At 41.0% G+C, this 13,329-nt stretch overlaps 1 protein-coding gene across 1 annotated transcript in view; it reads left to right on the plus strand.

Moving 5' to 3' along the window:
- Positions 1–7,855, plus strand: part of LOC143923700 (uncharacterized) — a 96,200-nt gene extending 88,345 nt beyond the window's left edge. Inside the window, exon 12 of the mRNA XM_077447504.1 lies at positions 5,656–7,855. Coding sequence (XP_077303630.1) covers positions 5,656–5,735 — 80 coding nt within the window. The 3' untranslated portion in view covers positions 5,736–7,855. The remainder of the gene's footprint in view (positions 1–5,655) is intronic.
- The last annotated feature ends 5,474 nt before the right edge of the window (positions 7,856–13,329 follow it).

Below are 13,329 nucleotides of genomic sequence, written 5' to 3' on the forward strand. Positions count from 1 at the left end.
AAATACTCACCTTATATCGAAAGCCCCCACAGAGGTCCCAGTACAAAGCTCCAGCCGGCGACATCGCTCCCGGAGTTATTTCCAGGTATCGCATGCTCTGGTGCTGTGATTGGCCTGGAGCTGCCATAACGTCACTCTCGCGCTTGTGCACGCAAGCCACAATTAACGGCACACTAACTGAAGCAACGTTCGTGCCATTGCTTTAGTGCGCATGTGCCGATGACGTCGACACATGCTGATACAGGGGATATCTCCTACACCGTGCAGGTTTAGGAGATATCCGAGGTAGCTACAGGTAAGCCTTATTATAGGTGGTAGAAATGCCAGTGAGGAGATCTCACCACTGGAGGCCAAGAGATTATTATTATTATTATTATTATTATTCAGGATTTATATAGCGCCAACAGTTTGCGCAGTGCTTTACAATATGAGGGCAGACAGTACACTTACAATACAAATCAATACAGGAGGCATCAGAGGGCCCTGCTCGTTAGAGCTTACAATCTAGAAGGGAGGGCCAAGTTGAAACAAACGGTATTAACTGCGGGGGGGGGGTAATGAGCTGATGGAGAAAATGAAAATACAGTTAGGTGTGGGTGGGGTAGGCTTCTCTGAAGAGAAGTGTTTTCAGGGATCGTCTAAAAGCTAATAAAGTAGGAGATAAGCGGACAGATTGGGGTAGGGCATTCCATAGGATTGGAGAGGCTTTGGAAAAGTCCTGGAGGCGAGTATGGGAGGAGGTGATGAGGGAACTAGAGACCAGGGGGTCTTGAGAGGAACGAAGAGAACGAGTAGAATGGTATTTAGAGACTAGGCTAGTGATGTAGCTGGGGGCAGAGTTGTGGATGGCTTTGTACGTAGTTGTTAGTATTTTGAATTTAATTCTTTGGCTGAGCGGCAGCCAGTGGAGGGATTGACAGAGAGGGGTAGCAGACACAGAGCGATTGGTAAGGTGGATGAGTCTGGCAGCGGAATTCATAATGGATTGAAGAGGTGATAGACTATGTAGAGGCAAGCCAATGAGAAGGGAGTTGTAGTAGTCAAGGCAGGAGATGACCAGCGAGTGAATTAAGAGCTTTGTTGTCTCATTGGTTAGAAAGGGGCGTATTTTGGAGATGTTGCGGAGGTTGAGGCGGCTGGATTTGGACAGTGATTGGATGTGTTGTTTGAAGGAGAGTTCAGAGTCCAGGACTACACCTAGAACCTTGGCGTGAGGGGATGGGCTTATGGTTGTGCCATCAATTTTGACAGTGAGATCAGGGGAAAAATTATAAGTTCGGTTTTGGATAGAATGATTTTGAGGAAGTGATGTGACATCCAGACTGATATATCTGATAGTAAATTAGTGATACGTGAGGAGACAGAGGGAGTGAGCTGAGGGGTAGAGAAATAGATTTGGGTGTCGTCAGCATAGAGGTGGTATTGGAAGCCGTGGGAGGCTATCAGTTGACCCAGGGAGGAGGTATAGATGATTGAAAATAGGAGTGGTCCAAGAACAGAGAAAGGAAGAGGAGAGGAGGAAGTAGAGTTGTAAGAAACGCTAAAGGTGCGGTTGGATAAGTAGGAAGAGAACCATCGTAGAGTAGGTCACGGAGACCAAAGGTGTGGAGTTTTTTGAGAAGGAGGGGGTGGTCAACCGTATCAAAGGCAGCAGAGAGGTCCAGGAGGAGGAATACAGAATAATGTCGATTGGTTTTGGCCGTTAGTAGATCATTTGTTCGTTTTAAGAGAGCAGTTTCTGTGGAGTGTTGAGGACGAAATCCAGACTGAAGGGGATCAAGAAGGCTATTATCAGCGAGGTGGACACTCAGTCGGTTGTAGTCCAGACGTTCGAGTAGTTCGAGTAGTTTGGATAAAAAGGGGAGCAAGGATATGGGGCGTAGGTTGTTAGGATTGGATGGGTCCAGTGAGGGTTTTTTAAGTATGGGTTTGACAAGTGCATGTTTCAGAGAGTTGGGGAAGATGCCAGAAGAGAGGGAGAGATTGAAGATGTGAGTTAGAGAGTGTAGCATAGAGTAAGAGGGTTAACGCAGCATTTGCGAGGGAACAGGATCCAGAGGGCAGGTGGTAAGGTGGACATTACCAAGTAGTTTAGCAACTTCGTCTTCGTGAAGCAATGGCACGAACGTTGCTTCAGTTAGTGTGCCGTTAAAAAAGAGATACACTATATTACCAAAAGTATTGAGACGCCTGCCTTTACACACACATGAACTTTAATGGCATCTCAGTCTTAGTCCGTAAGGTTCAATATTGAGTTGGCCCACCCTTTGCAGCTTGTTATGCTTTGCATCTATCTTTTATCTTAAGCTCTTCTATTAAAACCAAGGAAGCTTAGACTTCTCTAGTGTATCAATGGTTTACTAAACAGGAAAGCTGCACATACAACTGTAGGATACACAATTCATAGCTTACAAAATATGCCTACAAATGTAAGCATGTACAATATTACGCATTAAGTAAACTAAACAGTTACTCAACTTAGGGGTCAAGATGTAATCTCCTTCATGGTTCCTTGCTCAGTCCAACTTAACCACTTGCCGACCACCTCATGCCGATATACATCGGCAGAAGGGCTTCTACTGGCCAACTAATGTACCTGTATGTTGCCCTTTAAGAGGCGGCCTGCAGGCAAGCTCCGTGAGTCGGGTCTCGGGTCCCGCGTCCTCGATGTCTGCGGGGATACCCGCAATCGTCTCACGGAGAGGAAGGACGGGGAGATGCTAATGTAAACAAGCATCTCCCCGTTCTGCCTAGTGACAGTGTCACTGATCTCTGCTCCCTGTGATCGGGATCGGTGCTCAGTGACGTGCCACACACAGCCATGCCCCCCCCACAGTTAGAAACACTCCCCAGGACATACTTAACCCCTACACTTCCCACTAGTGGTTAACACTTTCACTGCCAGTGACATGTACACAGGAATCAGTGCATTTGTATAGCACTGATTGCTGTATAAATTACAATGGTCCCAAAAATGTGTAAAAAATGTCCAACATGTCCACCATAATGTCGCAGTCACAATAAAAAAAATCTCTGATCGCCAACTTTAATAGTAAAAAAAAATATTCATAAAAATGCCATAAAACTATCCCCTATTTTGTAAATGCTATAACTTTCGCACAAACCAATCAATAAACGTTTATTGTCATTTTTATATATATTTTTGGGGGATATTTATTATAGCAAAATTTAAAAAATAATGCATTTTTTTTCAAAATTGCTGCTATTATTTTGTTTATAGTGCAAAAAATAAGGGGTGATCAAATACCACCAAAAGAAAGTTCTATGTGTGGGAAAAAATGGAGGTCAATTTTGTTTGGGAGCCACGCTGCATGGCTGCGCAATTGTGAGTTAAAGTGACGCAGTGCCAAATCGCAAAAAGTGCTCTGGTCTTTGGCCAGCAAAATGGTCCGGGGCTTAAGTGGTTAAAATGTCTCCACAGTTATCCAGCTTCCGGCAGCCATGTGTTACTCCATTGTCCTTCCAAACACATCTCTCGTCTGAACACATTTCTTTCAAAAATTGCCCAAGCCCCTCCCACCAACTTCTGCTCCTCAGCTCCAAAACCTTTACAACTGGTTTATTTACATATAAATGTAGAGGGAGGGCCTCTGTAAACATATGCTCTTAACCACTTCATCCCCGGAAGATTTGGCTGCTCAATGACTAGGCCATTTTTTGCGATACGGCACTGCGTCGCTTTAACTGACAATTGCACCGTAAGGTGATGCTGTACCCAAATAAAATTGACGTCCTTTTTCCCCACAAATAGAGCTTTCTTTTGGTGCTATTTGATCTCTTCTGCGCTTTTAATTTTTTGCGCTTTAAACAAAAGAAGAGAGACAAAAAAACACAATATCTTTTACTTTTTGCTATGATTAATATCCCACATTTTTTTTTTTTTCAAAAAAAACATTTTTTTTCCTCAGTTTAAGCCGATATGCATTCTTCTACATATTTTTGGTAAAAAAAATAAAAAAATCCCAATAAGCGTATATTGATTGCTTTGCGTAAAAGTTATAGTGTCTACAAAATAGGGATAGATTTATGGCATTTTTATTATTATTTAATTTTTTTACTAGTAATAGCGGCGATCTGCGATTTTTTTTTTTATTGGTACTGCAATATTGCGGTGGACAAATTGGACACTTTTGACACATTTTTGGGAACGTTCACAATTATACAGCGATCAGTGCTATAAAAATGCAACGATTAGGGTATAAATGTCACTGGCAGGGAAGAGGTTAACGCTAGGGGGCGATCAAGGGGTTAAGTGTGTTCCCTGGGTGTGTAACTGTAGGGGGGATGGGAATGTCTGGGAGGAGAGAGAGATCGGTGTTCATACTTAGTATGAACACACGATCTCTCTCTACTCCATTGAAAGAACCGGGATTTGTGTGTTTACACACACAGATCCCAGTTCTCGCTCTGTCACGTGGGGAAGCAGCTTACTGGAGGCTATTCATATTCAAAAATCAGATTTGGTTGGAGTGACTTTTTAAGAAGGTGTGTGTTTTATTAGATCCAGATTTACTATTATGACTTAAGTGGTCTTCTGTTCGATGACTGAGGATTTTCACACACATAAAAGGGTGACTATTCATTTATCCAATTATGGGCAGATGAAATTAACAAGAATTTTCATTTTCCATGTAATATTTGAATTGCATTTGCAGTCTTTTATATGTAAACATTCACAACTTTATTAGGAAATTGGCCTTGCAGTGACAATAAGCGTAATTACTGTTTGATTGAACAATTCTTCACTGAATCATATAACAGTCAGATTTATTAATCATTGAGAAGACCCATAGGGTTTTATTGTTAAAACATTTGTTAGCTGAATGTCAAAAGCCTTCATCTAAGGTGGTCAATGCATTTTTCCTAATAGGCTGTTTCCTAAACGGTCGGCTCCATCTAGTGGCCAAAATGCAGTATAGATTTCTGAAATTCTTTAACCCCTAGAGGCCAACAAGTACGTAAATACGCGGCCTCTCAGTGGGTGGGCCTTGGCGTACCAATTAGCAGACACAGCTGGGCGGAGAGCGCGCGTCCTGCACGTTCCCGGCACAGTTACTGGCGGCGATTGGATAGCTCCCAATTGCTTAATAAGATTGGGAGCTTTCCGATCATGTGATCTCTGTGACGGGCAATCACGGCGGTCACATGATCATAAACCCTGCCCTGCCTCCTACGATCTGAAACCTCTCAAAGGGCTGGGAGGCGCGGCTGCAAAGGGGTTAATAAGAAAATTTTCAAAATTTTGGCCACTAGAGGAAGCTGACGATATGGAAATAAGAAAACCCGCCGCTCCAGGTGAAGTAAGGAAGACTAATGATCCAGCAGGTGCTCGCCTCCGCACACAATGACATTAGAAGAAATGGCCGCACACCACTGTAGAGCAAAATCTTCCTTATTTGGACATCCCAAAAATGATAGGCATCAGAATGCTGGGTAGACGCGTTTCGCACACTTCACGTGTCCTTAGTCATTACCTGAAGCTGACCATATATGATATTAATTAATCTATTAGAAAAAGATACAGAAATTTTGGCCATTAATGTGTCAGATATATTATTATTGTTCTCACTGTAAATTAATTTAGGATAATGTAAGGAACAATGTTTAATTATGAATGTATTCTCTATATTACAGGAGAAGAGATGCCAGCTATGGACTCGAAAAAGCCAAGCAAGATGAATTCTATAAAAAAAAAAATTCAGTTTTTAAAATAAACTCCTAAAGTTAAGAGTTTTGAAATTATAACATATATCCCATGTCCCTGTAGAGTTCCCGTTCTGTAAGTCTGATGGATTATTTGAAAACATTTCTTCCTATTTAATACAATAAACAGGGGCATTACTAGGTATGACCGGGGGCCCCAGAAGAGTCACTATTGGGGCCCCTACCTTTCCAAATTCCTCAATAAATGCCGTTTTTTTCTACAAGACCTCCCATTCTCTGGTATACAACCATAACAGATCTCCAATACACAACTGTCTTATAATATAGATGTTCCTGTGTACACATATCTGTAAAATAGTTGGACTTCCTTTAAATATAAATCTATTTAACAAAACGTAACAGAAGACCCTCCCTGGATGAAATGCAGTAATCTGGTTGATTCATCTTATCCAAGCAATACATCAGCCATCTTTTGCATGTGCAGTTATGTCTGTTATGGAAGTTCCAAAACTTTGCTTTGTGCGCATGCATGGGAAATATTTTTTGTGTGTGCAGATGTACCAAAGGGTTCTGCCGGTACCTGAAGACCGGGTACAGACCTTTGGCACCATAATCAGGAAAATATCAGCGAGGGGGAGGGGGGGGGGGTTGGTATTTGAAGTCAGAGTTTTTCTTTAAGCTCACCACGCACAGCACACATTTCAGAGGATTCCTGATGATTTGTTCAAAGGGGAGGCCTGAATGCCACTGTGGGTACATCGATTTATAAACCAGCCAAGCCGGGTGGAAGGTTATCGGCTGTACAGTGACTGTATCTTATCATATGCAGCCATTGTTCAGGGTATTCAGGCACCCACTGGTACTGAAGTGGTCTGAATACAGAATCTGGAGAAGAAACGTTCAACGGGGCCTCAAAAGGAATATCCTCTCACTTCTTACTTCCTTCACACTGCTAATCCTCATAATTTGCTTATTTATTTCTGACACCTTCATTTACTGGCCATATTGCAGTATTTTCCTGAAATACCTTAATTAGGAAAATAGCATAATATGGCCACTAGATGGAGCTGATGATGATGGGAAATAGACATAGGGATTATTCATGATATTCAAACAGCATTTTTTTTTAAAACTAGGCCCCGTAAAACATTTTATATTTTAGCAGGCTTTTTTTTTTTTAATTTGCTACTCGTGTGAATGAAACTTAATTCAGTTATGATGCAAAATAGATAAGCTCCACACTTTGATGAATGTATTTCTAGCTTCCTACATGCCTGAGCTAATAATATGATGCCACTACCTGCTGTATCCTGCCTTGTAACAATCTGGAGCCTCTTTATAAAAAAAAAAAAAAAACAGAACTGCTTTTCAGGGACAGTTTGGGAAGATTTGTCTCAGGGTTTACCCCGTTCTCCCATTGCCAATCAATGATCTGTCAGTATTAGAAGCAGCTGTTGCCTTGTCTTATTTTTAGTTCATGTTTTCTATCAATGCTACATTTACATCTTTTGGGTAATGCTTGTACATATTTGCATTTAAAAAATGGGAAGTGAGCTAAGAATGCCAGCTGTTCATCTTTATGTGATATATTTGTAAAACAATCAAATAGCTATTTGTCCTGAAAAACTGCACATTTATACATCAGTTTTGTGCGAATGGGATCATAAAATGAATGTTACTAGGCTATTTTCTCTCTAGGTTGAATGTTTTTCATCCATACAGAATAGGGTAAAACAGAAAATATATGCAATGCGGCCACTAGATGGAGCTGATCATTGTAAAAAAAAAAAAAGATTGATTATATGATCGTCAGCTCCATCTAGTGGATATAATGGGGTATCTTCCCGATTCATTGTACGGTATTCTTATGAAGGGAGAACATTTAACCTGAAGAGAAAATAGCCCAATAGCATCTTTTTTATTACCCCCTCCCCCCATTTGCACACAATAAATGTACAAGCAGTTCTACAGGATGAATAGCTCTACAGATTTCTTTATAAATAAAGTGTATTTGCAGCATTGTGAATACAAGTTTTTATATACATTACATTGCTTATTGTACTAAATAGATTGTTGTATCAGCAAAAAAAGCACATTGTATTAATTGTGATATTATGTGTATTTCTAACATTTATTTCATGCCATTTAGTATTAAAGTGTTTAGTCCATACAGTATATGTGTAGTGATTTGCCTGCCCAAGAATCTGCCAGTCTTGTGATTTATGACCACTTTTGCCAATCTCTGCTTCCCTTCCATTGTCACTTCCCTGTCCCCAGCCTTCTTATTGTAAAGCAAGGACCACCCTGCACACTTTCCCTGCCTAAGCCCACCCAAAGCCATGGAGAAGGGGGCTGCCTGCCATCTTGCCTTATCAAATGTTTAATGTATACTTTGCACAGTTGCTTGCTAAATCTCAAATTGACAGGCTTAGGCATGTCCTCGGTGAGCCTGATTTCAAAATTCAGCTGGAGCACAGGGGGTGATGGGAATTTGAACAAGACACTTGAAGTAAACCTGTCAGCCTTTTTTTTTTTTTTTATTAAAATTTTAGGTGCAAAAGCAAACATGGCAAAGCTATTAACCCCTTCCTGCTGGCCTGCCTGGGGCCCTTTAACTGGCCCTTAACCACTTCCAGACCGGACCATTTTGCTGGCTTAAGACCAGACCGCTTTTTGTGATTCAGCACTGCGTCGCTTTAACTGACAATTGCGCGATCGTGCGACGTGGCTCCCAAACAAAATTGACGTCCTTTTTTTCCCTCAAATAAAGCTTTTTTCTGGTGGTATTTGATCATCCCTGCAGTTTTTATTTTTTGCGCTATAAACAAAAATAGAGCGACAATTTTGAAAAAAACGCATTATTTTTTACTTTATGCTATAATAAATATCCCCCAAAAATATATAAAAAACATTTTTATCCCTCAGTTTAGGCCGATGCGTATTCTTCTATATATTTTTGGTAAAAAAAATTGCAACAAGCGATTATTGATTGGTTTGCGCAAAAGTTATAGCGTTTACAAAATAGGGGATAGTTTTATGGCATTTTTATTAATAATTTTTTTACTAATAATGGCGGCGATCAGCGATTTTTATTGTGACTGCGACATTATGGCGGACACATCGGACATTTTTGACACATTTTTGGGACCATTGTCATTTATAAAGCAATCATTGTATATACAAATGCACTGATTCCTGTGTAAATGACACTGGCAGTGAAGGGGTTAAAGGGAAGTGGCAGTATAGGTGTTAAGTGTTCCTAGGGGTGTGTTACTAACTGTTGGGGGCTGGGCTTTCTTTTAGTGAACACTGATCTCTGCTCCAATCACATGGAGCAGCGATCAGCGTCACTTGTTGCTAGGCAGAACGGGGAGATGCTATTTACAATGGTATCTCCCAGTTCAGCCGCCCCGCGGCGATCTAGTCCGCGGGATCCGCAACCGGACTCACAGGGGTCCCAGCCGGTGGTGCGCTCGCGATGGCAGGGCGGCAAATTTAAAGGGACATACAGGTACACCCATTTGCCTGCCCTTGCCATTCTGCCGACTTACATCGGCGTGCGCCGGTCGGGAAGTGGTTAAGATGGAAGGGGAGGGAGGGGGGGGTGGACATGCCGATCATATGACCGCTGTGATTGGTTGAACAGGAGTGCCTCCTAATGGCTTTCAGTCATAACTAAAGTCTGGGAGATGTTAATGACAACTTGGTCACCGTGTTGGGATATTAAGGTCCTGACATCTCCCCTTCTGCATGAGCACCTCCTCTGAAGCTCCATCCACCACCAGAATTCTGTCCAATGAGATCTTCTCTATTGTCTACAGGGACAGGCTTATGTGACATAGGGACAATGGATGGGTAGAACTTAGAGCCCAGACCAGTGAAACCGGATCAGAGAGACACACGTCTTTCCCAGTCCATTATAGTAAGACCAGGCTTTCAGTCTTAAAGGTGGTGTTTCTCAATTCCAGTCCTCAAGGCGCACCAACAGGTCCTGTTTTCAGGATTTCCCTCAGATGAAATGGCTTTGGTAATTACTAAGGGAGTGAAACTGATCAAATCACCTGTGCAAAATAATGGGAAACCTGAAAACATGACCCGTTGTTAGGGTTGCCACCTCATCCCTTTAAATTCGAACACATATGTATTGCACAGGTTCTGAGGCTAATTTAATGCAGGCAAGGCGCCAAGTGAGTTTAATTACCACCTTAATCGGCCACAGAACCCGTGTAATTCATATGTGTTCCGGTTTAAAGGGATGAGGTGGCAACCATACCCGTTGGTGCGCCTTGAGGACTGGAATTGAGAAACACTGCATTACAGTAAGACAAGGCTTTCAGTATTAAAGTGGTTGTAAACCCTTACAAACCACTTTGACCTACAGGTAAGCCTAGATTAAGGCTTACCTGTAGGTCCAAGAAATATCTCCCAAACCTATATGGTTTAGGAGATATTTTCCTGAAAACGGGCACCGATGTCTACGGCGCATGCGCACTGAGCGCGGCATTCTCAGCGACGGAGCTGCCGCGCGTGTCGGCTCCCGTGCGCATGCGCGGGAGTGACGTCATCGCGGCTTCGCCGAATGACAGCGGCGGAGCTGCGAGACCCCACCAACAAGATGGATGCGGCGGACTACAGGGGACAGCGGCGACTTCACTGGCTCCTGTGTCAGGTAAGTGACACATAATGGGCTACTATGCGATGCATAGTAGTCCATTATGCTTTGCCTTTGCAGGGAATGAAAGAGGAAGTAAACTCATCAGGGTTTACTTCCTCTTTAAAGGTGACAGGTTCACTTTACCCGCTTGCTGACCAGCCACCGCAGTTGTACTGTGGCAGTATGGCTCAGCTGCGCAAATCGCTGTCATGTTATGTCGGTAACATAAACGACTCCCCGAGCCGATTCGAGGGCCCAGGCGGTCTCCATCACCACTGGGCACACAGAGAACCAGGAGCTGTGTGTGTAAACACACCGTTTACGGGTCCCTGAGCAGTGAACTGACATATAGTCTGTTCATACAGAGTATGAATAGCGATCTGTTAGTTTCCCTGCACAGTCCCACCCCCCCCCCTTCAGTTAGAACACTCCTTAGGATACATATTTACCCCTTCACTGCCCCCAACATTTTTTACAGTAATCAATGCAATTTTAATCGCACCGATCAATGTATCAATGCCAATGGTCCCGAAAATGTGTCAAAATTGTCCGATGTGTCCGCCATAATGTCGCAGTCACGGTAAAAATCGCTGAAAAAAACGCAATTACTAGTAAAAAAAAATTATTAATAAAAATGCCATAAAACTATTCCCTATTTTGTAGACACTATAAATTTTGCACAAACCAATCAATATACACTTATTGCGATTTTTATTTTTTATTTTTTTAACCAAAAATATGTAGAAGAATACATGTCAGCCTAAACTGAGGAAAAAAAAAAGACGACAATTTTGGAAAAAAACATATTATTTTTTACTTTTTGCTATAATAAATATCCCCCAAAAATTTTTGGGGGGATATTTATTATAGCAAAAAGTAAAAAATAATATGTTTTTTTCCAAAATTGTCGCTCTTTTTTTGTTTGTAGTGCAAAAAATAAAAACCGCAGGGGTGATCAAATACCACCAAAAGAAAGCTCTATTTTTGGGAAAAAAAGGGCGTCAATTTTGTTTGGGAGCCACGTCCACGCAATTGTCAGTTAAAGCGACGCAGTGCCGAATTGCAAAAAGTAGTCTGGTCTTTAGCCAGCCAAATGGTCCGAGGCTTAAATGGTTAATTATATATTTTAATTATTATTTACAATTGCTGTTTACTGAATTAATTACTGAATGTTGCGTGAATAACAATTTTTTTCAAGTTCTTACATGTAATAAAGACTGTGATATCATCATTTATTTTTATTATCATTGATGTCTCTAAAATTGTTCATTGTAATAAAGAATACATGAGCAGAGGTGATCTGTAAGGGAAAAATGTTTGATTCCGTGCAGTGGAAATTTTAGGTACCAGCAGGAAACAAAGTTTAAATAAATGTGTGAAAATTAAATCAAATAAATAAAGAACTGCTTCCCCTATTGGTAACTTCCACCTGAGTGGGGTAAATGAATGAGAATAAATGAAAGTAGGTGTGGCGCTGTTCATTTAAATTATCTTAAAATAATTGGTAATATAGTGTATAATAATGTGCCTAATACAATTAATTAGTGTATATTATGAAATTCATACGTTAAAGCTCATAAATGCGAAAAAAATATATAAATATAGAAAAATGCAGAAAAAACATAAAACTACACAAAATTAATTCATAAGAAAAAAATGTCTATAAACATGTGCAAAAGTGCAAAAATAATTACCGTATTCATCGGTGTATAACATGCGCCAGCGTATAACACGCACCCCAAGTTTAGGAGGGAATTTTAAGGAAAAAACTATTAGGAGGGAAGTTTAAGGAAAAAAACTTACATTTAAATGCCCATCAATGCAGCCTTATCAGTGTCCATCTGCAGCCTTGTCCATCAATGCAGCCTTATCAGTGTCCATCTGCAGCCTTGTCCATCATTGCAGCCTTGTCAATGTAATTTGCAGCCTTGTCATGTAGCCTTGTCCATCATTTGCAGCCTTGTCAGTTTCATTTTCAGGTTTGCCAATTAAAAATGGTGCCGCCGAGATACAGAGCTGGATGTTCTGTGTATCTCGGCGGCTTTTGCCCACTCTAGGCCATTCTCGGCATCTTTGGTCCACTCTCGGCCATTCTTGGCGGCTTTAGGACACTTTTGGTCGCAGAGAACGGCCGAAAGCCGGCAAGAATGGCCGAGAGCCAGATTCAGCAACGTGTTCTCTCCATATCTGAATAAGCTACGTATGCTGTGTTCACCCTTCAAGAGGAAATAGAGCAACGGGGTTTTTTTCTCCTTCACCAGCACAAAGCACTTTCTCACTTTAAAAAAAAAAAAACTTTTATCATTGGGACTATGAACTTTATCATTTGCTTTTTATAATAATATTGGAACATGTTTTTTCACGTTGGAGACATATAATTATTTTTTGCACTTTTGCACATAGTTAGTCAGGTTGAAAAAAGACACAAGTCCATCCAGTTCAACCAAAAAAAAAAAAAATTATATACACACACACACACACATATATATATATATATATATATATATATATATATATATATATATATATATACATACATACATACATATACACATATATACATACATACATACATACAATAAATATACCAGCCCATATACCCAATTCTATACCCACAGTTGATCCAGAGGAAGGCAAAAAACCCCAGCAGAGCCATGATCCAATTTGCTAAAGCAAGGGAAAAAATTCCTTCCTGATCCCCCGAGAGGCAATTGGATTTTCCCCGGATCAACTTTACCTATAAATTTTAGTACCCAGTTATATTACGTACACTTAGGAAATAATCCAGGCCTTTCACATGTTTATGGACATTTTTTTTCTTATGTAGTGCCGGCTCCTGAAGAGCACGCGCTATGTGTTTTTTTTCTATTTAAAATTCCTAAAGCAATAGTTAGGTTTTAGGGTCAATTATACCAAATTATGGTTTCAGTACCAGTCTAGCTGGATTGCACTGGGTTCTGCTTGGCCAAAGGTGTCGCTGTCACTACTGG

Source organism: Lithobates pipiens, unplaced genomic scaffold (assembly GCF_037356315.1).
Source record: "Lithobates pipiens isolate NorthernLeopardFrog02 unplaced genomic scaffold, aLitPip1_a1.2 Scaffold_22, whole genome shotgun sequence".
Taxonomy (NCBI): Eukaryota; Metazoa; Chordata; class Amphibia; order Anura; family Ranidae; genus Lithobates; species Lithobates pipiens.